Here is a 27,675-nt window from a genome sequence, read left to right as displayed (position 1 = left end):
AACTTCTCTGGACTTCGCTTTTTCTTTTCTGTAAAGTAAGGATAACATAATTTACTTCTCAGTGTTGGGACTATTAAATAGTACATGTGAAAGTAGCCGGCACAGTGTCCCTAGTATGTTCTCAAAAATGTGGATTTTATGTCATTTCATGCTGTCTGAGGTGCTGGTTCGCTTAGGGAGGCTGGAGAAAGCCAGAGAGAGGGGAAGGCTCCTGTTTCTGGTCCAGCTCTTGCCTGGTCAGGTGCCTAATGCTGAGCACTGGGAATGCTTCCTCCACGGATGCACCTGTTCCCCTAGGCCCAGGCTCGAGGGTCTTGAGTGACAGAACTTGCACACTGGGCTAATGATGAGTTTTCTTGCTCTTGTTAAAACTCAGCCTGCTGATGTAAAGTGATGTCAGCTCCTTCCCTACCCAAGTGCCTTGTTTTCCTCCTCCTCCTTGCCTGTGATGATGAATTCTAGCCGTTGGGGGCCTTGTGTCTTTAACACGAGGCATTGTTATGGAAACTCCTGATTTATTTTGAGTTCAGGGAGACCTGATGTTGGGAGTAGCTTGGGCTCTTAATTAGTACTCATTTGCTCTTCTTAATCAGATGAGGACATGTCATGTTCCAGCTCAAGAACAAAGGTGCCTTGTCACAAACTCCTTCCTTAGAAGAGCTTAGCATCCTGGCAGATCCATTTTGCTGCTAACTACAGCTCTTTCTGTATTTACTGACTGCCTGTTCTGCCTCTGGGTTCCATTCTTTGTTCCAGGATTTCCATCTTAGGACTTAAACCTCTGCTGACAAAATGAGATCATTGTCCCTGCTCTTTGATTCCTACGTTTTCCCCTTGCATTTACTGTAGACCCTTCATCAGATTCCGTCTTTTCTCTTTAGTAACTCAAAGTGCTACTGATCATTGTCTAGGTACCAATACTTCAGTGCCTGATATTGGATATCCAGGATTCTTCAATTCTATCTTTAGCCGAGTCCCTGGATCCAAGCCTGTTATAGGTCAAAATCTTCCTGACCACCTGCCAGAAATGCCCTGGGGCTGGAAGTACTTCTAGACCCCAAACTCTAATTCTGAGTCAGCAGAGATTTTGATTCAGAAGATTTGTTAGAGAAGGGGCTGGGATGATGGAAAGCGAAGGAGAAGTGGAACCTAGAGCTGCCTAGAACCCCAGGTGAGTTGATACAGGCAACTGATGGATCATTCACTCTGAAAAACATTAACACTGAAGTTTCTAGAAGTCTGACGTTCATACATTGGGAAATGTCATCCTGTTGGCGAATAGATCTTTAAAGCCACAGGTGAGAATGATTTGTTTCAAGTCAGAGCTTCTTTGGGGACTGGAAACAGTTTTATTTCCTAAGTAAGCTAAACAGTCTCTCTGGAAGTTTTTCTACGCTAAGCATTTTGCTTGCTTAGCTCTTTATTCAGAAGAAACTCAGAGGTGAATTTCAGGCCATGATTTGCCAAATAACTTTAAAATTTGAATTTTTTCAAGTCTGTGTTTATGAATTGTGTCTGGGCTTATAAAACACACAGCGTATTCTCATTAGGTACCGTTGTCACTTTTACCCCACTCCAGTCCTTGCCCTTAATCTGCCCCATCCTCCTTCCAGCTCCCAATAAATGTCAATGATGTCTTTCCAGTAAGTGCTTCATGGGTGATCTTTCTCTGAGCCATATTTTTAGAGGAAGAGATGAAAGGAGACTGAAAAATTAAAATCAAGATAAGTAGTCTCTCTTGGAATGTCATTAAGAGGATATAGTTATTTAAAAGTACTTTTCCCTCTTCTTCTCAGTGTTTGACATCTGAAGTCACGGAAGATGCTATCACACCTTGCTTTATTAACATAGCTAGAGTCACCTGTTTTGAAAGGCTCAGGACATTAACCTTAACTGAAAAGAAAGTGGAACAAAAGGGAAGATAAGGGGAGACTAGGTTTTGGCTGCAGTAGGTGCCGGCTCTCAGCCAGGCCCCTTCAGCTACTCTGTTAAATGGCCCTGTGAATTTATTTTACAGGGAGATCATTTCCTCTCTCTGAGTCTACTGAGTCTGCCATTGTTCAGACAGGATTCAGAAGCCCAGTTATGTAATGTGTTGATCTTCCAGGAGAACAGGGGAGGCGGGTAGTAAGTCAGCGAAGAGAATCGACAGTAAAGATGATCAGGACTGGCCTCCTTTGGAGCCCAGCAGGACTTGTGGAGAAGGGTCAGAGCGTTCAACAGAAGTTGGACTGAAGATTATACACACAAATGCCAGAGCCATTGAGCCCGAGGTCAAGGGCATGTGCTGGCAGAGCAAGGCTCTTGCAGGCCAGGAGAGGTGAAGCAGAGCTGGGAAGGTGGGCCTTAAAGCAACTGGCAGAAGCCTTAGGGCAAGGCACCATCACTAAATCCATTTCTTTGCCCTGAATCCCGGGCTTACCATTTTATTTCTTGTTGTTGGAGATTGAATGTTCCTGAAAGATGGATGGGGTGGGGATGTGGTAGGAGTAGCTCTTTTGGGTGTAGGAGTAGTTCTTATAGCCAAGATTTTATGAGATGTGCAGATTCCCAATGTCCTTCATTGACTGCATAACCTGCTTACCAAACCACGCCTCCTGATTTAGGGGTTGAAGGCCCTCGTGCTTTGTTTCTGATCGTTTGTCGCAGAGTGGCTTTGGGTTCTGTACCACTTCACTTCCAGGTCTGCGGCTTGCCCTCTGGAGTCTGATGAGGCAAGTGCTTTCAATTCATTAGAATGTTAGAATAGTTTGTTATTCATTAGAATAATGAGGACAGAGGAATGGGTTTGGTCAAAAGTGTGACAGCTGATTTTGCTCTGGTTCCTAAGCACAGACAGAATGCCCCCTACAGGGAGCTACCTTGCAAATGGTTTGGTCACAGAGCCAAAGGGGCAGTGAGGAGGGGGCCACGGTCAGGTGTGAACCTATTTTTCCATTTGGAAAACAGCTCGAAGTATGTGCCATCCTGATGGCTTCATCCTCAAGTGGAAAGGACAGCATATTTGTTCCCTGGTAGGGAGTGTTTTTCCTTAAAACAATAAGGAAAAAAACCCACCAACTGTTATCACTTTGTAGAGGTGAAAGGTACTGTTAGTCCTGGACTGTGATGCGCATAGCGCCTGGCGCTTGGTAGGAGCTGGACAATGAGGCCGTGCGATGTATAAACTGCCTTAACCTTGAGTTGTGTGATTCCGCAGTTTTCTTGGAAAAGACATGGATTTCTTCAATTAAAATCATTGGATGTGTTTGTGAACAGCTGGTGATCAAATATGACAAGGGAGTGTGCTACTTTAAAGAGGACTTTTATATAAATATATTTAATTACAAATATGATAAATATATAATATGGTGAGACTATGGTATCGATATTTTGGACACTTTAAGTTCAAAATAGGGTAGTTTCACAGTAATACGTGACTGTTTAAGACCTACTTTTTGATTCTGATTCTTTAAAATTTTGCTTTGTCCTATAATAAGAACAGTACCTCGCAAAAATACAAAAATACAGAAAAACCTCCAAAAAACAAAGCCAAAAATCCAAGTAAAGCTATGAAACAAACATAATCATTATCCACATTTTATTACATAAACTTCTAGTCTTATATATGCACATCTATGTGTGTATATATACACATATCTACATATTTTAATAAAAATAAAATCATGTTGTACATGAATTTTTCTAAGTTTTTTTTTTACTTATGTATTTTGATTTTTTTTCCTTTGTCTGTAAATATGCTTTGTATCCTTTTTAATGACATTATGATTTCATCACAATTGCTTTCATCAATATACTACTGGACATACACATTATTTTTGTTTATTTGGTAACAGAAAAGTTTTTGTAATAGCTATCTCCATAGTAAAATGTTGTATGTAGATATTTTCTCATAGAACATTTTCGTATGTGGAATTTTGAGTTTAAAGCCTTTGAAAAACTTCAAGTCCTTGGACAAGCATTGATAAAATAGTCACCAAAAAGGTGCTCCATTTTGCATTACTACCAGTAGTGTTTGAGAATTTTGTCTTCTTCTCTGATAAACATTGGAAATTGTTATTTACAGAATCCTTCCGGTTAGATAGGTGTCCAAGTGCACATCCTGAACCTTTTGCACCTGAAATGGCCAATTGCATTTGTTCTTTGGGAACTTGCTTTTATTTCCTTTGCCACTTTACCTACCAGAGTCTTAATGCTTATAGATGCTAAGAGCCATTTGTGGGTCTCACATGTGTTGTGCTGTTGTCCCAGAGCCAAATCTCTTGGAGAAAGAATGACCACTTTTAATTAACTTAACTATGCCACATTCTTGTTCAATTAAATTAAACAGGTATTTATTGAGTATCTATTAAGTGCCAGGCACTGTGCTTGACAGTTGGCATACAGTTTTGGAAAATGACACTGACCTGGCTCTCAGTGAACAGACAGTCTAGTGAGGGAAGGAAAACAAGTCTAAGGTAATTTAAATTCTCCAATAGAGAAATAAGCACTAGAAGCTTTGGAAACACTAAAAAGGGGACCAAACTGTCTCAGGTAGTTGTAGATGGCTTCCTGTAGGAAGGGATGATTTCACTGAGCCTCAGAGGATGAATAGCAGTTGGCCAGACATGAAAGTGTGTGTGTATGTGTGTGTGTGTGTGTGATGGAATAGTACTAGCAAAGTGTTATTGCATCGTTAATGCAGTAGCACTAACAAAGGTCAAGGAGAGCAAGGTAAATGGAATTGCATACACAACATGCGTGGCTGGAGCTCACAGGGAGAGAGGCCAGAAAGGGGTTGAATTGGTTATCAGGAGATGAGGCAGAGGAGTAAGAAGCAGCTAGATTATCTAGCACCTTATATTGCATACTAAGCAGCATGCAACTTTTTCTGAGGTTTTAGGCTTGCCATTGATAATTTTCAAGCAGTGGAGTGATGAAATCAGATTTACTCTCTGGAAAGAGTCTTCTGGCTCTAAAGTAAGGCATGAATTTGGGGGCAAAGGCAGAGCATTACTGGAGTCTGAGAGTTTAGGAGACTCTTGAGAACAGGGCTTAAACTAAGATGGTAGCGATGTGAACGTGGATAAATGGACAGATTAGAGAAATAATAGGGAGAAAGTGAATGGTTAATATTTGCTGAGCGGGATGAGGAGAGAGGAGTCAAAGATGGTACTTATATATTTGGGGTGGATGGAGGTGTCTTCAGTGAGTTTGGGAATGAGGAAGAGGAACAAGTTTCTTTGTGGATGAAGGCATTTGGAGAATTCAGTTTTGGATCTGTTATGCTCTTGGTGGCTATCATATATCAAAGTGGAAGTATCTTGTTGGATATGTGGATCTGAAGCTCAATAGAGTTTTCAAGGAAAATACAGAGCTTTGGCGTTATTAACACATATAAAACAATTGAAATATGGGAGTAGAGGATAGTTTCAAAGAGGAGTATACAGAATGAGAAGAAAAGAGGGGTCAGGATGGAAAGCTGAGGATTTCCAATATTTAAGGGGTGGAAAGAAGTAGACTGAGATGGAGCATTTAGAGAAAGAAAAACTTCTGTCACTGAAGACCTTTTAAGGAGAATGGAATGTTTATCAGTGCCAAGTGGTATCGCTTAATCACAGAAGATAAGGATTTTGGACTTAGCAGCAAGAGATATTTTGACCTAGTTTAGAGCCATTTCAATGGAGGTGGATGCCAGATTCTAAAGAGGTAAATGGGAGATGAGGAAATGATGGCTATAAATGCAGATATCTTTTTTTAAAAGATTGATTGTAGAGATGAGAGAGATGGGGTGGTCACTGAAAGACCAGCTGGCACTGGGAGGAGGCAGAGAGGGAGAGGCTGCTGATGTAGGAGACAGGGGAACACCTGAGATGAGGGGGGAGAAATGGTTGGTGTCTGGGACTCAGGAGCACTCATTCTTCTGAGTCAGGAAGAGAGATTCTACACCTTTTGTGGCAGGATGAGTAAGTAAGCATAGTATAAATGGGTGTGGTGGCAAGGACTTGAGGGATTTTCCATGTGACGATTTCTATTTTGTCTGTGCAGTAAGAGGCAAGATTTTCTGCTTGGTGTTAGAAGAGAGGTGGTCAGATGGGAGGTTTGGATTGGAGGTTTTAGTTGTTGCTATGGAGAATAGAAAAGGGAGCTGAACAGAGATGGATAAGAAGATGCCCAGGCAGCACTGAGGGTCCTGCTGAGCTTGGAGCTGACAATTTTAATTGACCTTATATCTGTGCAAGGCTTTATGATTTTTTTCCCTCTAGCTGAGAGGACAGACTTCAGGTTTGGGTTTTTTTTCCAGTTGACTGTGACAGAAGATTGATGGGGCAAGCTATTTGAGGGCAAAGCAATTGCATGGTTGAAGTGAAATTAACCATGGGTTCAAGGCTGGGCAGGGAGAGGATGATGACAGGAGAGGGGCTGAAAGACCAGGAGAATGGAGATGGGTCAAGGGCTTGGAGGTTGGGGAAAAGTTAAAGGACTGGTGTAGTGCAAATAAATGCATAGGAGAGCTGTAACGGAAAGACATTGCGGCCGGAAGCAGAGATTTGGAATTTAAGGTTTCAGAATTGTACCATTTTCAGAAAAGGGTCATGTTCAACGTATTTAACTGGTCTGACATGGACAACGGCCAGTCATTGTAAATCATACTCAGTCATCCTGCTGTGTGCCTTTTGATTCCCGAGTGTGAGTAAGGGGTAGAGCTGAGGAAGAATGAAGAGTTTGAACGGTGGACAAAGCATTCCCATGAATCTTGAATCTTTTTCCAGATGTGGCTGGAGAATGAAAAGGAAAACCATGAGCTTGTTACCAGTATCACCAATAAATGAGAGGAGTAACCCTTGTCCATACCGTGCCGAGGTAATGTGGGCTGGGTAACTGTGATAGAGAAGGGACGTGGCACAGTCAGGTGAGGCTGCTGTAACAGAACACCACATGCTGGGTGGCTTAAAAACAACAGAAATTCATTTCTCACAGTTTTGGAAGCTGCAAGTCCAAGATCAAGGCACTTGGAAGATTTGGTATCTGGTGAGGGGTTGCTTCCTAGTTCATAGATGGCCATCTTCTTCTCATTGTGTCCTCACATGGTGGAAGGAGCAAGGAAGCTGTTGCAGGTCTCTTTTATAAGGGCACTCATCCCATTCATGGAGGCTCCACCCTCATGACCTAATCACCTCTCAGAGGCTATACCTCCTAATACTATCACCTTTCAGGGTTAGGATTTCAGCATATGAATTTTGTGGGGGTGGCGGAGGGGACACAAATATTTAGGCCTTAGCAGCCTAAGCCTCAACTGGTCAGAATCTTTATAGAACAGGAGCAGAGCCATACTCTGAAGCAGTGTTGGAAGAAAGGCATGTGGGTCCCACTTTCCAACCTTGCAATTTGGGAGAATAAGCAAAGATCTGGGAAGATTGCAAGGAACAATGTGCTTTGAGGAACCAGGTTTCAGTTAAGACAGAAACTGGAGGGGATATAAAAAGAGAGAAAGACAGGATGAAGATACAGTAGACTGTATTTAACTTGGAATGGGCAGAGTTTGGAAGGAGGAGAGCAGTTGACTCAGGAAGGAAAGACATAAAGCAATACGGAAGTGTCCAGATAGGAGGATGCTAGATGTCAGAGAGGCTTAGATCTTGAGTGATGTCTTTGAATGACCAGGATATAAGGCATGGAGTGATTAACAAACTGCCAGATTTCCACTTAATGACTCCCAGCAGTCTCCTGATGGATAGGGAGTGGGGAGAGTTGGAGCTCAGGCCAGCGTGGAAAGAGTGAGCCATGGCCTGGAATGACTGTGCTTCCAAGAAATCCCAAGACAGGTGAGCAGACTGTCACTGGAACTGGTTCCAAGATTTCGACCAAATGTTGGAAACACCCACAGTCCCTTGTGGGACATAGACTGTATCTGGTTTTCCTACAGCAGAGTACACCTGCAGTGTGATTTAATTGTGTTAGAGTTGAGGATAGCATTCTATCCTCAACTGGAAGCCACAAACCCCTTAGTGCAGAGTGGGGAGCAGAGACGCATTTAATTGGCCAGCAAGGGTCTGAATTAGTGAGCACTCAACTTAGCCTGCTGCATGCTGCCTCCAGGTACAGTGTCAAATAACACATAGGTCCTCAGAAAATACTAATCCAATAATTGGACTTCAATTAGTCATTTGCAAAGTGGAGTGATGTGTGTTGCTCTCCATATTTTACAGTAGAGTGGTAGGGTGGGCTCAGCCAGTGTCTCATTCTGGTCCTCAAATTCTTCCTTGGGGGTGGAAGAAAATCAAAGGACCATGGGGAACACAGTCTATGGCACAGCTTGAATATGGAGAAGAAAAATTGTGAACTGAAGGGTATTATAAAAATAACTCCATGACAAAATAGCTAAGGACACATGGAAGCATGATGCAGTTTGAATTGCAAGTGGTCATACTCTTTCCATGTTCCAGCTCTCCAGTACGATGCCTTGCACAGACTTAGCAAATATCTAAACACGTTTGTTGATGAGTGTTTTGTTGGTCAGGTTATCAGGAAAAAGGAACAGCAAATGTATGCTTTTATCAAAGCTAGTGCTCGAAAGATATAAAACTATGTGGTGTTACATGCTGGCAGACTTAAGGGTACCCACATAGCGCCTGGAACTAGTTTCTCCACTCAGCATGGCGACATGCCCTCCACTCTCCAGAATATCCTGCTATTCTGCTGGGTCTTCAGCATCCTACTGGAGAAAGAGTCATGGATTAGTTGTTGGTAGTCAAAAGTAGCCCTCTCTCCCTCCGTTCCTTCCTTCCTCCCTCCTTCCCTCCTTCCCTCCTTTCCTTCCTTCCTTCCTTCCTTCCTTCCTCCCTCCCTCCCTCCCTCCCTCCCTCCCTTCCTTCCTTCCTCCCTCCCTCCCTCCCTTCCTTCCTTCCTTCCTTCCTTCCTTCCTTCCTTCCTTCATTCCTTCCTTCCTTCCTTCCTTCCCCTACTCACTAATGCTTAGCACATGCTGGCTTTGTGTTAAGCACCGGGAATACAAAGATGACAAGTTCTCTCTTTGCTCCCAGCCTTCAGCACAATTTGCTACAAGCTTGGGTACACTGGGAAGGCTTCCCAGGTGATACGGATTTTGGCGAATGAAAAGAAGTTTGAGGAGAAGAATATTCATCAGCTGGAATGATAGGTGCAAAGGTAATATGTGAATGTAATGAGGCAGAAAAGGTCATGGCATCTTTTGGGGAAGAATAAGAAGTTCGCATTAACAAAATGCAGGCTGGAAGGAAAGGTTCAGGTTTTCAAGGGCTTAACTGTGAAGTCAAGATGCTTCACGTTTCCCCTCTAGGCGGAGGGGAGCTACTAAAGCAAGGAAGTGAGATAATTGTATTTGTTCTTTAGCAACATCCTTGTGTGGCTGTGTGGAGGTCTCTAGGATTGAAGAGTTGATTCAATTATGTCCAAACTCTGGGACCTCGTTGTTCAGATTATCTTTCGTGGAGCATCAGCTTCAGTATCAGCATCGCCTGGGAGCATGTTAGAAATGCAGATTCTTCGGCCCCACCCAGAGGTACTGAATCATTTAAGCGGGATTCCTAGGTGATTTGTACGCACAGTAAATCAGAAGCCACACCGATAGATCTTAAGGCACTCAGGTAAGACCCATGGGAGGAATGACCTGACTTTTTCCTTCTCTTGTAGCACAGATTCACAAACCATGTCATGATCTTTTTATGCCCGTTTTTGAAAAGGCTGATAGAAATATTTAAAGCGTATTTCAATAGTTAAGAGATTCTGTCCTTTTAAGCCATGGCTTTTGGAAACATTTTTGTCACGGCTGTTAATGTATGAATGGGTCCAGGGAGGCACACACAAGAGGCAATTCTGTCTGTGCTATTTTATTTCTTAAGCCTGGTGATGGGATGCATTTCTGGTAGGTAGTAATAAGTTATCATTCAGATTCATGAAGTCTTGATTAAGCAGTAGCACTGAGTGATCGACAAAAGGAAAAAGAGCAAGAACCTTCATCCAAAATGGTACCCGAGACTCATGTTGGGGGTGGGAGAACCTAATGTCGATTTAATACAATTTGTGTATATGGTAATGGTTACGTGTGTTGAGTGCTCAACAAATGTTACTTTGGGATGCTTGTTATGTGCTAGACACTGTTTTAAGTGCTTTATATACAACTCGTTAAATGCTCATGATTGCTCTTGGTGGTGGGAGCTATTATTTATCTTGATTTCATTGGAATGTTGCCATAGATGAAAAAATCAAGGTGTGATGATGTCAGACACTTGGCCCAAGGCCACAGAGGAAACTGGGAAACTAGAACTTGAACTTGGTTCCTGGAAATCCCAGGTCTAAGTTCTTAAACACTCAACTATAGTGTAGTGTACAGCCTCTCTGCACAAACAGATACTGATAGAACATGATTAAGGATAAAGGGTCATAATGAAATAAGTGTACTCTTTCCTTGGCCAAGTTAGAGAAAAGCAAATGCAATGCATTTTTGGCCTCAGAGGGACAATTCTTGTAGTATTTGTTAGCGTCTGGTGTATATCTGAACTTGGGAAAATGAGATTTGGAGCTAGAAATGAATGATATTGAGAAACATGTTCCCATTTGAATTTAAGATATGGAGAAAGTCCACTATTTAAAAAAAAAAACCACTATGTAAGACCTCTCCTTGAAACAACTACACAAGTCCCCGTTTTCTGTGCTTGGAATCTTCCTTCGAGACCAGTTACAAGTCATTCTGCTGTGAATTGTCTCCCCGTCTTCCGAGACGGAGATTCCTCTTCTCTTGTCCTCGTCCCCTCTACTTGTGACGATAAGGGCTGACACTGTTATGTTACTGTGTCCTGAACATGTTGTATGCACTTCACTTATTTTATCTCCTTCTAACAGCCCTGTGGATAGTTATCACTCTGCTCATTTTACAGGGGAAGAAACTGATATATTTTGACGTTAAGTAACTTATCTTGACATCGTGCCGTTAGTAAATGGCCGAGCCAGAATTCAAGTTTTGAAAGTCGGACCGCGGAGCTGGAGCCTCATCACCACAGAGCTATCTGCCTCCTTTGCCACACTGATTTCTCTCTTCCGACTCTTTCTAAGTTACTGATTTCGAGTATTGAGGGTATCCTGCCACCTGGGTGCTTTTCCAGTGCTGGGAACGCACTGATGAACAGAGATTCTTCCCGTCTGGGCAAAGGGTGGAGGGCAAGGTCTTCTAGAAAGTGGAAACAGCATGAATAAAGGCGTGGAAGGAAGAGAGGGTATTGTCCTTCCCAGAACTCCTTCCTGGATGGAGCTTAGAGTTCACAGAACAGAAGGAACGGGGAGTCTTGAGGCTGGAGAGCTGAGCAGTGTCAGACCACAAAGCTTCTAGGGTTGTAAGGAGTTTGGGTTGCAATTTTACTGCGAGGGTAATGGAAGCCACTAAATGGCTGTAAGGAAATTTGGAAAATGTTGATTTACACTGTATTCATTTACATATTGGTGCTTAATTAGTGACTTTAAAGAAACTAATGAGCCATTAACTTCATGTTCAGAAAGTCTCATTCCAGAAGTTTTTAAAGAATAACAATGAAAGACATTGGGGAAAAAAAACCCAATAAAACGTAACACTTTATTATTTTTTATCTCAGAAGGAATTCACCAAAGGCTTCATATTATGCTATGGCATCTTTAATTATAAAAATAAGCAAATAAAATAACTTGCATCTGTCATTACCATGATATGTTTCATAACTTTTATATGCACATGGAGCTTAAAAATGTAATTTAACAATAAATAATGACATATACCAGATATGCTCACTGTTTATTCCAGTACTCAGCCAAAAACCTAAATATCATTTAAATTATAAATACATAATGCAAATATAATGGCACAAAAATGTCTAAAGTGCAACCAAATCACAATAGAAGAATCATGCAAACTGGTCTAGGTCAGCCCCCGAATCACTCTGTGCAGCAAACACAAGACGAAGCTTTGGAAGTTGAAGGGGAAGTTGGAGGGAGGAGGATGGGGAAAAAAGATGCAAACACTAGCAACATTGTGAGAACTGCTTCTTTCCATATGTGTAGGTATATGTATTGTAGATACATATATAAATATTATTGTGGGGAGAAAAGGGGGGTACCACGGTTTGAAGAGGTCACAGCAAAAAAAAAAAAAAGAGAGAGAGAGAGAGAATCTGCTGTAAGGAAGTAAGAGAGAATTTTGCTAGAAATACTCGTGAACTACTTGTCGCATTGGGGTCCTGGCTTAGTGGGTTTGCAAAATGGAAAAAGACACACACTTTGATAGCTTTTCTGGTTTGGAGAAGCCAGCCTTGCCTGGGGGTGAGGGATGGGCGAGGGAGGGAGAGGAGAAGTCAACTTAGAGAGTGGTCTACCTGATTTCCAAGAGGCTAAGGCAGTGTCCATATGTTTGGGGACCTGGAGATGGGACAGTTCTGAGTATAAAAATGCTCTTAACAATCTGATGTCAGCACGCTCAGAGGCTGTGTGGGGACAAAGGCAGCAACGCCTGTTCTGCTGCTGGGTCTGCTGCATTTGCTCTTGGTCCTTGAGCAGCACGTTACTGGTTTTAAAGGCTTTGTGGTAAAGTTGTATTGCTTTTCGTTTTTTCTGGAGATGTGCCCGCCCTCCTCCCACCAGGATCCCTATCACTCGATTTGGTCAAATCTTGAGTTTAGCCTAGTGAGAGTCAAGCACCAATGGTTTCTACCTAAGCGAGTTTGGAGTGGCCCTTGCAGTCCTACCCCTCCTCCCTCTTCCTCTCTCGACATTGACCTTTGGTGGGCAGTGATGCTCCTAAGGGACTGTTGGGTTCAAGGACAGTAACCCTGAGAAACTACTGTTGTTCATAGATAGGTTAGTCATTTGGCTTTGGTGGTCGCCATCTTGTAAACATCACGGCAGAAACGATCAAATCGCCAGCTTTTTTCTTTTTCCCTCTCTTTCAGTTTTTTTTTCATTTTTTTCTTTTTTCTTGTTTTGCAATCCTACAGAGATGGCCCAGCTGCCAGGACTACTTTGGCAGGCAGCGTGCTACAGGACAGAAATGTAAGAGGAGTCTATTAAGGCTGGACCGCCCAGGGTTATTTATACCCCCTCAGCCCCAAGTCCCCCGAACTAAAGACCCAAAGGCTGATTGACTCATTCCTGATTGAGTTACTGGAAAGTCTCCCACCCCATCATCAGGTTGCCAGGAGTTCCAGGCTCTGATGAAAGGTGGTGAGTGGAAAACTGCCACGTCCCAAGGTTTAGCAGGCCTTATCACATTCTAGGTGGTCCAAGCCCAAAGAGATGCTCTTTTTGGTTCCTGTAATTCTCAGTTGGATGTGACAGAGCTGTTGCAGGATAGGTCTAAGTCAAGAGTAGCCTCTGGGTTGAGGTGGGCTGGGAGATTAACATCTTGCCTGGGGTCCTTCAGAGAAACCTGTTGGTTTTTCCTATCTCATACAGGCCCATCTTAAGTTTTGATGTTGAATAAAACTACTTCTACCCCCTTAGTTATAAAAAAGGCCACAAGGAGCATTTATGTGGATATCTGGAAGTGAGATAGTTATTCCATTCCCAGGAAAAGAAAAATAAAGCTAAGTTACAAAACTAAATCTATATGCAATAAAGTTATTATATACTGCTTTGCTTAAGCAGAGTCCTCTGGAATTTATGTACAGTACATTAGTTTTTCACCTATTTATATTCCACAGTTAGACCTTAAGATTCTCTGGTTTTAAGACAATTGTTAAAGATACTTTTAAAGCTCTGAGCAGTTACAGTACATAGAGATGTTAGCTTTCTGTTTTTCGCTAGATGCAAGAAGATGCAGGCTCAAAGTCTGGGTGGAGAGCCAGGCTTGAGCAATTTGGTAAATGTCTTGGGAAGGAAATTAGACATTGGAGGATCAAGACCGTAAGACACTAGCTCATGAGAGATCAAAAATTCAAATATGACATTCATATTCGTCCATGGCCAGCACAGATTCATAACACGAATTCCATTTAACATCTTTATGAGTGTTTAAGACATGCATTTAAATTAAGTTGCTTCTTATCTGCTAACTCTACTGGGGCAACCATTCTAAAGGGCTCCACGTCTTCAGATTACAATGACTGGGGAGTTCCATGAATGTTCTGTGTTTGAGAGTTGTTGGAGGGGAGCTGGGGAAAGACATGGTGGAGGAAAGTGACAAAAGAGGCTACGTTCTCCTGAGGAGAGGCAGAAAGATCACACATGTTCCGTTTGTGGGAATGCCATCATCGCAGAATGTCGAGAGATTGATTACAGAAGCCTAGTTTCATGCAATTTTCTTTAACGGGGATAGAAAATAGGAACTACTTAAAAAAAAAAATCAAACCAGGCACAGTACACTCAAAGTTGGTGCGTGAACACCCTTAAAATGATAGTAGTTTGGTGAGGCTGTGACTACCTCTCCCCGATTATGCACTCTCGTGGGAGGTGCGTTTGATGTGGGAGGGAGAGGCCACCTCACCTCGGAGGTTCCTGAGGAGGACTTTCAGCTTCTGTGGCTCGTTGGCGCGCCTCCTGTTGAAGTCAGCTCGCTGGTGTGTGTGGGCACAGTGGTCTGTCTGCAGGATGTGAAAGAGGCTGGCCATGTTGGGCCCAATTTTCTCCATCAGGCTGTCTCTGATTGTGCTGACGGTGTCTTCATCGCATTCCAGTAGGCTCCGGACAAGCCTGTTATAGTATCTGCATTGGCAAAGAGAAGATAAGCAACGGTCATTCCATGAGCACAAGGCCAGACCCAGGCTTTCCTCCCAGCTCCAGCCAACACCCATCCCGAACGGCCAGACCAATCAAACACAAAGGGTGCACCAGCTTTGGCTTTGAACCTTTCTGCAGTGTCTTCTTAGCGTGAGTGTAGGTACTTCCTGGATGGACCACTCAATGCAAGAGAGCGCCATGTTCATGTGTAGAGCTCAGAAGAGTGAGGTCATACTTCGAAGAGGAGACTCATGGCGATGTCTAAAATTTGGGGGAACTGAGAATCATGGAGCTAGATGGAATTGCGGAGAAGATTTAATGACCACTCCATCATCTCAGTTTGTAGAGAAGAAACTAAGGTGGGAGAACTGAATGCCTTGTCCGAGGTGACACAATGGGCTAGTGGTAGAAGCAGGACTTAGTCAAATAGTGAGCAACACTTGTCCCATTTTAATCGTCATTAATATGTCTAATGACATATTAGTCACACGAAGGTGGCCACTTGCAGTTATTTTGATGCTTCTGCCATTTTCCTTTGTCTTGGGGGTGTGTGTGCAGGTGTGTGTCCCTGTGAGTACGCATTCTGACTGCACTTCTGTTTTTCAAGGAGATCTGTCTTCAGTGTCATGTATTTTTCTACTCAATCTAAGTTCCCTCTCATACACTCGGCTAGCCTCTCTGAAAATACTGCCTGGCCCCCTTTTCAGTCTTCCTGTAGAGGTATCTTTGCAGTCAGAGGGCCAAATGCCAGGTGATGGGGTATTTAAATGGAAAGACTGGTGATCCTTAATGCTTCATGCTTCAGTAATTCCAAGAAGCCTCTCTCACTGCTCTAGCTTTTGCTGGCCTCCTCATTTTGGGGATGTTTTTATAGATATTTGATTACTGTCACACAGGTCAGCGTTTGACGATTCATTGATACTTTTGTTTCCCTGATGAGACTGTAAACTTATCAAAGGCAGGGTGTGTGTCCTTATTCTTTGCATCCTTCATGGACCAGTGTCATGAGGCTATGTTGCCCACTCACTATCGATTTGTTGATTTATTTTGTGGCCACTGAGGAAATGCAGCTTTCAAAATAGAGTTCTCTCCAGTAAGTAACAATTCCCCAAAGAAAAATTATCTGTAGATCTTCTGGTTAAGTTTTACCAAAAAAAAAAAAAAAGCCTTGTGGATAACACTACCTTCATCTTTGGAGCAAGTTCTTTAAGTATCCTGAACACTGCAGCTAAATGTTATGCTCAGAAAGCATTAAACTGTCTAATGTTTAATGCATATAAATTGCTCGTCCTATTCTTTGGGAAGACTGGTTAGGTACTTTCCAATGTGAGGTGGGATGCATTTGCTCCTTCGTGAGCCGGCAGTTGTCAAAACCCACGAGCTCTGTGTTCACTAATTGGAGACTCTCCTGACGACGGTGATCTGCAGTGTTTATGTGGAGAGACCCTTTGGTCGGAGGAGGCCGAGGACCGCTGGGCCACAAGATCTTTCATGAAAAGAAACCTGTTTATTTTTAACTCACCTCACAGAGGACAGGATCAAACATCTTTCCAGAATAACTTAACCCCCCAGAGAGGTCCTTTCAAGGATGGACAGTTAATGGAGTGGAGTGTGATGCTGATGCCCAGCCACCCGCCTTCTGTGAGGGAGCAGCGCGAAGCTGGGGACGGAGGGAACAATGCTGAGTCTGGATCCTGGACACAGTCCTGGCTCTACCCTTCCCGGGAGGGAGGATTATATCCAGCCGTTGTTAAAATTGGGATTCCCTGGCACAGGAACACATTTTCCAACCCTTTGGAATTATAGAGCACATGAATCAAAGCAGATCCCACTTGGATGGGGAAATAGGGAGGAAAATGGTTTTGGAAAAACTGAGAATAAACTCTGTACCAACAGCTTCAGACATCTACACACACACACATAAATCCTCAGGCATCTCTTAACGCCTGGACTCTGCTAGGACGTGGCTCCCTGGATCTCCGTGTCTGTTTCACAGGCTGATTAGATCCTAGAGAACGAGGTTTTCTGACCCCTTGCCTTCCTGCCCCCCAACAAGAACTCCGTAACTTAGAAGTGAATCTTTCTACTTCTAGAAAGAACTGTTCACACCAAATGATGTTCCAAATGGGCTGGGAAAGATAGCCTTTCCTTAGACCAACATTGAAAGCTCTGGCCTGGATGAAGAAGTCTAGCACTAAAAAGGAAACGAAGCTTCTGTAACTAGCTTCACCTCTTTGAGGCCAGACACATTCCTCTGGCCCCACTTTGTCAAAGCGCCTCCTCTCCATCTCTGAGAGCACCTGCCCTTACTCTTGCTCTCTCTGCTGGCTCTGATGAACCACCTGTCCTTGGTGCTTCTTGAGAATGACTCCTGCCAGCTTGACTGTTCTTAGTGACTCCCCCTAAATCTACCCTTACCTTTGCTCACAGCAAGGGCAGACTAAGAGAGCTCCTTGGCGTAGAAAATATCTCTGGCTCCAGCAGCAGCTCCCCGACGTGTGGGAAACCTTTCGGGCTGCCTTGGCGTCAACACTGTTTGCCTGAGTGAGGAATAGGTTAACCCCGTGCCTCTCCATTAAGGGCTGGAACATGGCCTTGACCTCTGGGATTGTGTGGGTTAATGAGACAGACCTTTCTTATCTCTAAGCCCCTCAGGGAGATTACTGAAGAGATTGTGTCTCCAGCAAAAGTTGACTTAGCAATTGTCATGTATTTCTTGATCACTGTCTTGGACCAAGTGTCAATGTTACTATAGCTGTTGGTGAGATGTGCTTTCTTTTGGGGAAGGAATGTACACAGATTTAATTGTTGATTGCCAGGTGGGGCGTATTGGCATTCCATATTTGGATGCCGGCAATTTCCTACCGGTATTACTGGCTGCCATTTTCGAAGTAGAAATCAAATAGCTTGGCTCAGGGCTGCATGAGTTCTAGGCCCGACTCTGTCACTCAAGGGCTGTGTGACCTTCAGCAGGTCAGTCCTCTCTCTGGTCCTCTGCTCTTTAATCAGTAAAATTGAGCAGTTAGTCTAGATAAACTTTATGGTCATTTCCAGCTGTGACATTCTATGCTTCTAGAGATTCGATACCTCTGTTCCTCCTCAATTTAACAAAAATCAGTGCAGCTCTGTTTAAGGCCCATCTTTTACAGGAAGGGTTACTAATTAAGAAGATTCGTTGCTTTATGTTTATGGAGGGGAGTGGAGTGTGTTGCAAAGACTTGGTGGGCTAAGTGTTCTGGTCACCCAACCTGGAAGGATCTTTGAAAGCATGTTTCTTTCTTCCCCCCCTGAAAATCCCATCCCTGACTTCTTTTCTTTTTCTTTTTTTCTTGGTAAAGAATAAGATCAGATATTGTCCGTAGGTACTGTTTCAGCCATGCTTACCCAAATACACACACACTGCCTAGGAACGCTCTGTGTGAGGGTTTATAAATAGTCCTTTGTTTCCCTTGATCAATATTATTCTTCTGTTTCCTGTTCCCCATCCATGCCCTAGAGAGTTGAAAGCTTCGTCAGGTTTCCCGCTCTGGATCTGGATTGGTCTCAGTTCTTCCCAAGCCTCACACTGCCCGGTGGCCTGATCAGCTTTGCCTGCTTCCCTCACGATTGAAGGTCTAGTTTGTAGATTCAGCCAGAGGGGCAGTTCGGCTACCCTGTCTCCTCCAAGACCATTTCTGTCACGGAAAACCTCCCTGTTCTGGCTCCTGGTCCAGTCACAGGCTTTTGGATTCTCCCAGGCCCGAATCTCATGCTAGATAAGTCACAGGAAGGCGGAATGAACCTGTAACTACTTCCTTTCACAATTCTGTGCCAATTGGCACAACTTAGCGCGTATCTCTGGTGGGACAGAGGCTGGGAAAGCAGGATGTTTCAGGAGAGCGAGGAGCTTAAATAGAGCAAATCAAGCCCAGCCTGGAGCCGGAAATCTCCAGTCCTGGGCAGGAATAATATTAGCCAGCTGAAGGGAAGTAACTGGAGAAAGGTAAGAGGTGCATGGAATATTCTGGACTTCAAGAGAGGATCGTTTCCCTCACTTTCGTAATAAGTGTGATTCCTTTACGATGAGAGAGGGAGATAATAAGACTTCTTGTGACCATTTTCTAAAAGTGGTGAAAACAAGGCACTTATGGAAAGGAATATTGGCTTGATTAGAACCTCCTATAACCTGTCTCTTCTTAGGTAAGCATCACGATTCCGGAATCTCCATATATTCCCTTCTGCAGGACCGCTCCCATCATAATGGAAGATGCTACCTCAGTTGAAATAGAGGCATCAATAGCATCTCAAAACTGGTTACATGCCTTAGTACAGATCATGAATGGTCACTGGATCCTTAAAGATCTAACGCTATCATAATGACTTTGCTAACATCCACCCCCCCAGGCTAGCTCACAAGCACATCCTTTGTCCTTAGCTCCTGTCAAACCTAGGAATCTTTATTTCTTTTTCTTAGGTTGAAAGGAGTCTCCAACAATCAGCCAGGTGTTTTTTTTGTTTTTTTTTTTTCTCTCTCTCCAGATGTAATAAGATTCTTCCTAAGAGAATATTAAGACCAAGGTCAATGTTAAAGACACAGGCCATTTGAGATAAATGCTGGATTTGATTTTCCTGTTTTGAGAAAATCAGTTAGGACCATGACAGCCACTTCCAAGGAGCACAGACGAGTTTTACAAACTGACATGAGGGTCTGAAGAGCACTGATCTGTAGTTAAGAGTGAATCAGAAATTCACAAAGTTTAATGTCAGAGGCCTCAACCTTTCCCAAAGGAGGAACTACTTCCCCGTTTTCCAGCTGCACGTATGTACATGACTAACTCACTGGTAAGCCCCAGAAGGACTAGGCTGTCACCACTATGTGAAGAAGGGTGACAGCACCTGGCTAGGAAATTTATCAGGTAAGTCTGATCTTTGAGAATTTGGCTGGAGAGTCAAAGAATCACAGCCCTTCAGGACTAAGAGTAGGAACATCACAGTAGCTGAATGTGACCAGTCTGGACCACTCCTGCCGTGCCGCCATGCCAGCCCTGACAGCACCTCTCTGAACTCCATCACAGATGGGGCAGCCCAGGTCTTACCGGGAAACTTTCTAGGCCATGGAATGAGGATGCCTGTCATCTCACTTATTACGTGTTCACTCCTGGCTGGTAAAGACGGTGGGGCAGGGCCACAGAAAGGCACGATGCTCAGATATTACCAGCTCAGTGGCTTTAGATCATTTTAGAATACAAGATGAGAACGTGACCCAGGTAGTCACCAGATCATCACTCCAGGAATTCTTGGACTAGGAGGATGGGATAACACAGAACTGGAAGGGAACATGAGACTCATCTAGTCCAGCCATTTCATTTTGCACAAAGGAAACCGGAGTCCCAGCTAAGGGAGATGGCTTGCTCTGGGCTATCGAGTGAAATATCTGATTGGCCTGAGGACTGACTCAAAATACATGCAGTTTTAAAAGTCTGCATTATGACATTTGACCAAGGGTTTTCTAATGGCCAACTGTGCTGTGCAGAGTCATGATTTCAGCCAAATTTGACATCTCAAAAGCTCATTTCCGTAAACTTCACAGTTCCCTTTAGGCTTATGGAAGGAAACTGACAAAGAAAATGCACCCAGGGATTCTGCAGATGAAGTTTTCTATTAACTGCATGGAAAGACTTTTCCTATAACAGTGTGAAAAAAAAAAAATCCAGGCTGCTTAAGCTGTCACAACCAATCACAAACATAGCTTTTTTTCCCTGCAAACGCTGGGAAGACTGCAAGCTAAAATAAGAGCATGACTGTGGCAATTTAACCCCCTTTCCGTGGCTGGCTCTGCCAGCCAACCACTCCCCCCTCCCCTGCTAATTGCCCAAAAGTGGACTCGTTTTGTACCTGTTGGAGAAGTGATTGGGGAGCTGGACGACTTCGGTGATGGCTTCCGGGTTGCGCTTGGCGATGCTACACACGTTCAGCTTGCTGTAACACTCCTCCTGCACCTCAGCAATCATCCTCTGGAAAGTGGAGCACCTCCGAATGGCGAGGAAGACCTTGGAGGTGACCCCGTTGGCGATGCACTTTAAGCTCTCTTTGACAAATGCTTTTCCCTGCCGAGGAAGCGGGTAGGAGGAAAAGCTTTAGCTGGAATTGACACTAGAGAGGACAGGGCATCGAATAGGTGGAGCTTAAGGGGGCTCGTCTTGGCACTGAGATCACAGCCATCTGCATGTCCTTGCAATGGGAAAACTGTCTGCTGCACCCTGGATACACAAAAAAGTCCCTACTCTCTTAGACTCCCTTGAGAATCAAGCCCCATAGAAATGAAATGAGACGAGAAAAAGAGAGGAGCCTTAATCAAGCACCCTTCAGCCTAAAAATAGCCATAATATGGCTTTGGATTCTCAAGACTGAGAGTTGCTAACTCAAATCACAAGCTAGTATGCTCGGTCGTACAGTATGAACTTCTTTGTTAGAAGAACATTTTTATTTCCTCTTGAAGAGGCAAAGATTTTCTGCTCATCACCCCTCCCCTTACAAGACAGCCTCTGTCAGCATGTTACAATGGTGCATTACGTGGGTGGAGTCTTATATAGAACCTATTTCCTGGCCGAAAGTGAGTGTGTACACACATGTTGGAGATGAGAATTTAGAATGGGGAGGCTGAGAAGCCGAGAGCCGTTCCCAACAATGCTGGTTCTTAAGAACAATAGTCTAATACACTGTTAAAGACAAGCAGTCAGTGGGAGCAAGGGTCAAGGTCTTCTTACCTGAGTGTCGAATTTAGCAGCGCTGTACAGGAAGGATTTACAGATGTCGTACATCCCATCCGTGTCACAGGTGGAGTTTTCCAGGCATGCAAAAGCTCCACAGCCAACCTGCAGAGCACTATTGAGGCAGCGAATCACTTCGGCTGAAAGAGACAAATGCATCCAATCTGGGTCACACAGTGAGGGCGCTTTGGAGGGATCAAGTTGGTGGGGTGGCAAAATTCAAGGACAAGGGGTCAGAAGAACTTATCCGAGAAGTCGTGTGATGGGGCGAGCAGACAGATCCATTCAGAGCGGGGTGAGGGCGAGGAAGAGAGGGGAGAGGTGGATCCCTTTTGCTTAGAAGAACCAGAGGCCATGGAGGAGAGGGAATGTGTCTTCCCTATGAGATGCATTCTCTTGGCCTCACCATCACACACAGTGTCGGCGGCCGGAAGAGTAAGGTTGGAGTCTGCGGGATGCATGGCGCTCGGAAGCAGCCCTGCAGAATCAAAGGGCATCACTTGAAGCCTGAAAGCGTGGGGAGGCAGAAGTCAGGGGCTGATGGTCCAATTTAGGAGGAGGAAGGGCCAGGGAGTCCATTTGGCTTTGGAAAAATATACTCTGGACTAATCAGGATGGAATTTTAGTCTAAATGGCAGAGAAGAATTGGCCAGGGGTCCACTTGGAGATCCTTCTGATTTAGGGCCTTTAACTTACCTTCGTATTGGCAGGGAGAAATCTGATCTGTTCCTGTTCCATCCCAACCCCCCACTATAGGACAGTGCTTAGAGGTATGCATAATCTCTCTCATATTAAAAGACATTTTTTCTTTTTCTTTTTTTTTTTTTAAAGAGAAACACAGGTGTAGAGTAACAAGGCCAAGGCACCCCTTGTGCAAGACTGGAAGAAAACCGCAAAGAACTTGCATGAGGCTTTCTACGTTCTGGATAAGATCTTCCATAAAAGTAATTTCTCTCCTACAGAAGGGGGGTGTTCTGGCAGGCAGCTCGGCAAGAAACGATCTGCAGCCTTCATACCGTAGGGTTCTCCGCTGAGATCAAAAGCACGGTTCGGTTGGGCGGCCCCTCCCCCTCCCCCTCCCCCCACCCGCAGCCTCTGGGATGTTACAAGTCATTTCCCTAATTATATATTTCCACGGGTTCAAATTATAACTTTGCTTTAAGCAGTTTTAATATGCATTAGGATTGCTATTGTTTTAGGCAAGCTCGCATTGTGAATCACTGCATCTCTATAGCAACTAAGTACAAAAGGAAGTGAAGCAAAGCTCTCCTCTCGGCAGGGACCTGTGCTCTTCCGAGGGGAGCGGCGTCTGCAGCATTTGGACACCTGCGAACCCATCTTTGCTGACAGTTGGGGGACAGAGGGCAAGAATGGGAGGGGAGTGAGCAGCACAAGTGTAGTCGAAAGGCAGAGGTATCCATGCCGGCTTCCTAAGGACTCTTTTCCCTTAGAGGCCAAGATAACACACAATTAACTGCTCCCGGGGTCAGGACGAGAGCGAGACCTCCCCCTTGGAGAAATTGCCGCTACGTTTCACAAATACTCTTTTTTTCCAGGGGCTCTCTGGCCACGGGGCTGCATGGGGACTGAATGGAGCCCGAGAGAGCCGGGAGGGACAGAAGGAGCAGTGTCGAGGCGGGTGGGGGGTGGGATGTGTAGGGTTTCCTCTGAATCTGCCCTGGATTTGTCAGACTTGAGGACTATGGCTCCGTAAATCAGTCCGCAGAGGGAGCTTCCTCTGCGTTCTCTGAAGGGGCAGGGAAGTCAAGTTATAGGGTCTTAAGGGTGAAGGAGGAGGGACCGCATCAGACAAGTCACGTCTCACCTTAAGATCAGCTCCAGCTTCTGGGAAGTATAGAGAGTGCTTTGAAGCATGCCAACGTTCAAGCCTTTCCCCCGCCCCCTCCCCGCCCTCCCCCCAAGAGGGTACGTGCCAGATTTCAGGCAATCAGGCTAGGCTTATGCAATGAAATACCCTCAGCAGAGCGCTTAGCTTCTTCGTTAGTTGCATGCAATTTATTAAACAAAGGAGCCCCACTTCCTAAGGCTACTGGATTACATTGGCAGTTTATTGCCACCAGGCATGAAGCACGTTTATTATCAAGATCAGCCGTCACAGACACAGTTGCAAAAGCGAGAGGCAAATGAGGACAGCTCTTTGGGGGGAGAAACCGGTCCCGGGTTTGCCGCTTACCTGAGTTCTGAGCTGCCACCCGGGATTTCCTGGGGCTCACAGAATCATTCTGCTCCGCCTCATGGGTTGCAGAAGCACTGATCACCAGCACCAGAAGCACTGCTGAGTTTTGGAGCATTCTCTGAGAAGTTTCCGCTAAGTTGTTGGGTTTTTTTTTTTTTTTTCCTCCCCCCCTTTCCTCTTTCCCTCTCCCGGCTTGAGTGAAGATGTGGATCTGGATACACGGAGAGCCTAGGTGAGGATCTGATGAGGGCTTTTTGTTGCTGCTGCTGCTGCTTCTGCTGACGCTTTTGCTGCTGCTGCTGCAGTCGCTGCTTCTTGCACCTCTGGCTTTTGCAAACTGGGGGCCCAAGAGCTGCACCCAGGGATTTTATAGCCGTTCTTATCGGTCCTGAGGATCAGGGACCAATCAGGTCCCTCAACTGGTCTGGCCAGCCAATCGGAGGGCATGCTCATTGGGCTGGAGCCGTTTGACTTCTTAGAAATATTTTCCAGCAAATTAAAAGTACCTGCTGCCAATGTTTTATATGCGTATGTGACTGTGTGTGCACAGATGTGTGGACAAGCTATTTTCACAGAACTAAGGGATAACTTTGTATTGATCAAACCAAAGGGAAGTCATGTGGGTATCTCAACAGGGTGCTTTGGGGAATCTAGCCACCTTTCTTTTTTTCTTTTTCTCCTTTTTTTAAAAGGTGATATGGGGAGGAATAGGCAGCGGAGGCAGGAGAAGTAGTGTGGTCTCTCTGGATTCTAATTGACCTCATTATAGTAGTTTTACTGCTATGTTAACAGCACATTCTCTGGGTTGTAAGCTACATGCACAGTACCTCCCCATCTTCTCAGCATATGTGTGTTCACAGGTCTGGGAGGCATTTTGGTTGTATGTGGACGTCCTTGAGAAGGGACATATAGGAGTGGAAGGGTCCTGATGGATTGGGATATGACAGTGTGGCCCCAGTCCCTCTGTTGATTGGCTCTGTGACCCTGGTCAAGTTTTTTTGACCTTGGGCTACCTGTTTTCAAGTCTGTAAAATGCCGAAATCAGAGTCTAGAATTCCTAATGCCTCTAACACCATGATTCTCTAGTAGCACAAATTAACCTCGACTCCATCTTTTTAGTTACCAGCTGGACTGCAAACTCCAAGAGTGTTAGTTGCCATAGGTACACACATGCGCACCTACACACACTACACTCAACAGGGAGACATCGTGAATGCCTCGAAATTAATAAACTGTGTATTCAAGCCCTGTAACTTTGCAATTAGGTTGAAACAATAAGCTGACCAAAGCAAGAGTAAACCGGCTGGCAAACCAGTTCATCTCTTGTCGGGGGTGGGGGGTGTAAGGGGGCGGACAGGGAAAAGGGGTGAGAGAAGACCAGAATGTGTAGGAGAGAGGAATGATAAGCTCTAGACATAATAAGAAAATTACAGAACATTACAAACATGCCTAGGGTAGAAGCTCATATTTTTTATAAGTGGGCTGCAGGCAACACGGAGACTTGCCCCTAACTTGTGAAGGAGGCTAATAATCTAGGCAAGAATTGAGGGTAGAAAGGTGGTCATTTAGGGCTGGGTTGAAGCAAAGGGATTAAGAAAGACAACCTCTAAACATTTGGGGGAGGTAACTGAGAAAGGGCGGTTGGAGATTCATACTGACAGGGGCAAGATGATCTTGCAAGGAAACAGAGCCAGTGGCTTCAGTTTAAATCCTCCAATCTTTAAATGAAGACTGAAGACAGAACACCAAGTCTACCAGCCACCAACCAAGAATCAGCTCTATGTGTGTGTGAGGAGTGAGCTTGGGGAGTGATTATCGATTCCCTTGCAAAAAATGGTTGTCTGGGAAGCATGAAGTTTGCTGGAAAAAGGGATAGAGGAAATAAAGGACAGAGGGAGTATCTAATGAAAAGAAAAGGAATCTTCAAATTTCTATTAAATAATATGTGCGTGTTGATTGACAGTATTGGTATTTCTCAAGTACCTTCTAGGCTGGGAGCTAGGGGATGAGTCAGGGAGGGTCAAAGGGAAGAGAGATGGAAGGAGGAAAAGGGACGATTCTTGTCATCGGGGAGCTTGTAGTCAAGTTGGGAAGAAGGTCAAGCCCAGTCATATTTCCTAAAGTTTCAGGCCATCAGGCCCTTGCCTGGCAGGAGAGGGGCACGGTCAACACTGGCTGCAGGCGTGGGGCGGGCTTCATGGAAGGGTCAGCGCAGGAAAGATGTGAAATACTATTTCTGATTTTTAAGAATTTAGGAAAAAGCTGTGCTATTCCATTTGTTTAAATGTTTGTGTTCTGGAAAGCTCAAAGGTTGTGTTTATTGCTTTAGGCAGGAGTGGTAGACATATGGCACTGTGACGTCGTAGTTCAGTGTTCTCTTCTAGAAGGAGAACAAGAGGAATGATACAGGCATGTTCTTCCCAAGGATTTTGATTTCTGGCCCTCAGCATTCTCTACCTTCTTAGCTATGTTGCTGCTGTTGTTGCTAAAGGCAGTGCTGTGTCTCTTGTTAGAATTCCCCTGGGTTGACCTACTGGCTTTGTAGGGTGATGACTTACTTCCCACCGTCCACATTCTTTTCCCTGCCAGAACAGACTGTCTCACACAGGTCAGGATGTGTTTTGTGTTTTCCCTGATGTTGATTTATTGTTCCTCCTTATTTCACTCACTGTCATGTGCCTGGAGGATCCTAGCTGGATGTGTGAAGTGTCTCACAGTGACCCGGATGAGCTGTCATCTGAAGAAATCCAATAGTGGGCAGCCATATTGGTTCATGCACAACTAGCGCATCAGTGCATTTGAGAACTTCAAAGGCGGGAGCTGAAGCTTAAGTAGAAATGCCCAATGTAAAGTTCCTTCCCCAGAGTTCAAGGACATCTGAATGTCCGCAACACTGAGCTCTTGTCTTGACCTTTGATATGGCAATGATAGAAGGGCCTTGGGGACACCGGAGGTCATGTCCTGCTCCTTGGTAACGTCTCCTAGGATATGAGAGAATATAAGGGAGTTTGAATATCAGATCTTAAATTTTGAATTTTATGTTGGAAGCAACAGAGAGTCAAGGGTTCTTGAGCAGGGATTGTTAAATGTGTGGAAATTAGTGTTTGGGGAAGATCTTTTGATTATATTTATGATAATTTGGAGGAAGAAAAGAGCGGAGGTGGTAAGACTCGTTGGTAGCATCCCTTTGTGTTGATGAGGTCCCGGGCAACCATGGTAGCAGTAGGGAAGGAAGAGGGGAAATTATGAGAGGTCTTTTAAATACAATGGAAATGATCAATTATCCTAAGTACTTAATTGGAAAAAAAAATCTTTCTCCCAGATTAATAATAATGGACATAATGTACATCAGGGTCTTCCCTTCTGCATTTACTGGTTGTGATTTTTAGTTGACGAGACTACCAGCATTTCCGTTAGGCAGGCACTTTCTGACATTCTGTTAAGGTAGTAACTTACCGAACAAGAGGACTCATGTGCTTGCGGTAGATGGGAGCCTCCCCAAGGCCAGCTGCTGCTGCGGGAGTTGGAGGTGCTCCCAGGTGCAGTGGCTGGGATTGGGGAGGGGAGCCTTTGCCATTGCCCCCGAGCAGGGAAAGTGCAAAGGAGCAGGTGGGGGAAGCTGCCAACACGCAGGGCTGGGTGGTGGTGCCCTGACTTTGCCCGTGCGAGGCTGGCATGGGTTCAATGAGAAGATTAAGTCAAAGATCTCTGGGGCTTTGTTGGATTTGGCAGCTTAGAACTGAGCAGGGAGTGACTCTGTGCCTTTTGGGAAGAGCAGCCCAGGAGCATGGTTTCTTGGTAAATGTTTCTTTTGTTATTAACAGGGTGCCAGACTCATCGAGGTTGGTGTGACATGGTGACCCAAGTTGGAGCGTCATCGTCATTCTTCAGTGGGAACTTTAAGCCTGACTGCTCTGTTGGACTGTTGATTCATGCCTTCCTGACCTCAAGAAAAAGAAGGAGAGGAGGAAAATGAGAAAGATTCAGGGCCGGAGTTCTTTCATCCTTCTATAAAGATACCAGGTTTTCTGTGCA

At 44.6% G+C, this 27,675-nt stretch overlaps 1 protein-coding gene and 1 long non-coding RNA gene across 5 annotated transcripts; one reads left to right on the top strand and one right to left on the bottom strand.

Annotated features, from left to right (window-relative positions):
* Window positions 1-23,973, bottom strand: STC1 (stanniocalcin 1). 4 transcript variants are annotated; one of them, XR_012065945.1, is made up of 6 exons: window positions 23,638-23,962; window positions 21,441-21,583; window positions 20,569-20,780; window positions 14,462-14,679; window positions 8,606-8,698; window positions 1-28 (listed from the first exon to the last, which is right to left on the bottom strand). XR_012065945.1 is itself a non-coding variant. In XM_006203222.4 (4 exons), exons 1-4 carry the CDS (start codon window positions 23,753-23,755, stop codon window positions 14,409-14,411), a joined length of 744 nt encoding a protein of 247 aa, XP_006203284.1. In that variant the 5' UTR covers window positions 23,756-23,973; the 3' UTR covers window positions 11,564-14,408. The 4 variants fall into 4 exon arrangements, 2 of the variants coding, with proteins under 2 accessions (XP_006203284.1, XP_072808687.1); XR_012065946.1 differs by having other exon boundaries at window positions 8,606-8,695; XM_006203222.4 differs by lacking the exons at window positions 1-28; window positions 8,606-8,698 and having other exon boundaries at window positions 11,564-14,679; window positions 23,638-23,973.
* LOC140690686 (uncharacterized) lies at window positions 23,820-27,675 on the top strand. The gene is made up of 2 exons (XR_012065947.1): window positions 23,820-23,872; window positions 27,465-27,675. It is a non-coding gene; the product is annotated as an uncharacterized lncRNA (long non-coding RNA).

This window comes from Vicugna pacos, chromosome 31 (genome assembly GCF_048564905.1).
Source record: "Vicugna pacos chromosome 31, VicPac4, whole genome shotgun sequence".
NCBI lineage: Eukaryota > Metazoa > Chordata > Mammalia > Artiodactyla > Camelidae > Vicugna > Vicugna pacos.
Note: the sequence above shows the minus strand (reverse complement) of the source record. Positions and strands in the feature narration are given on the sequence as shown.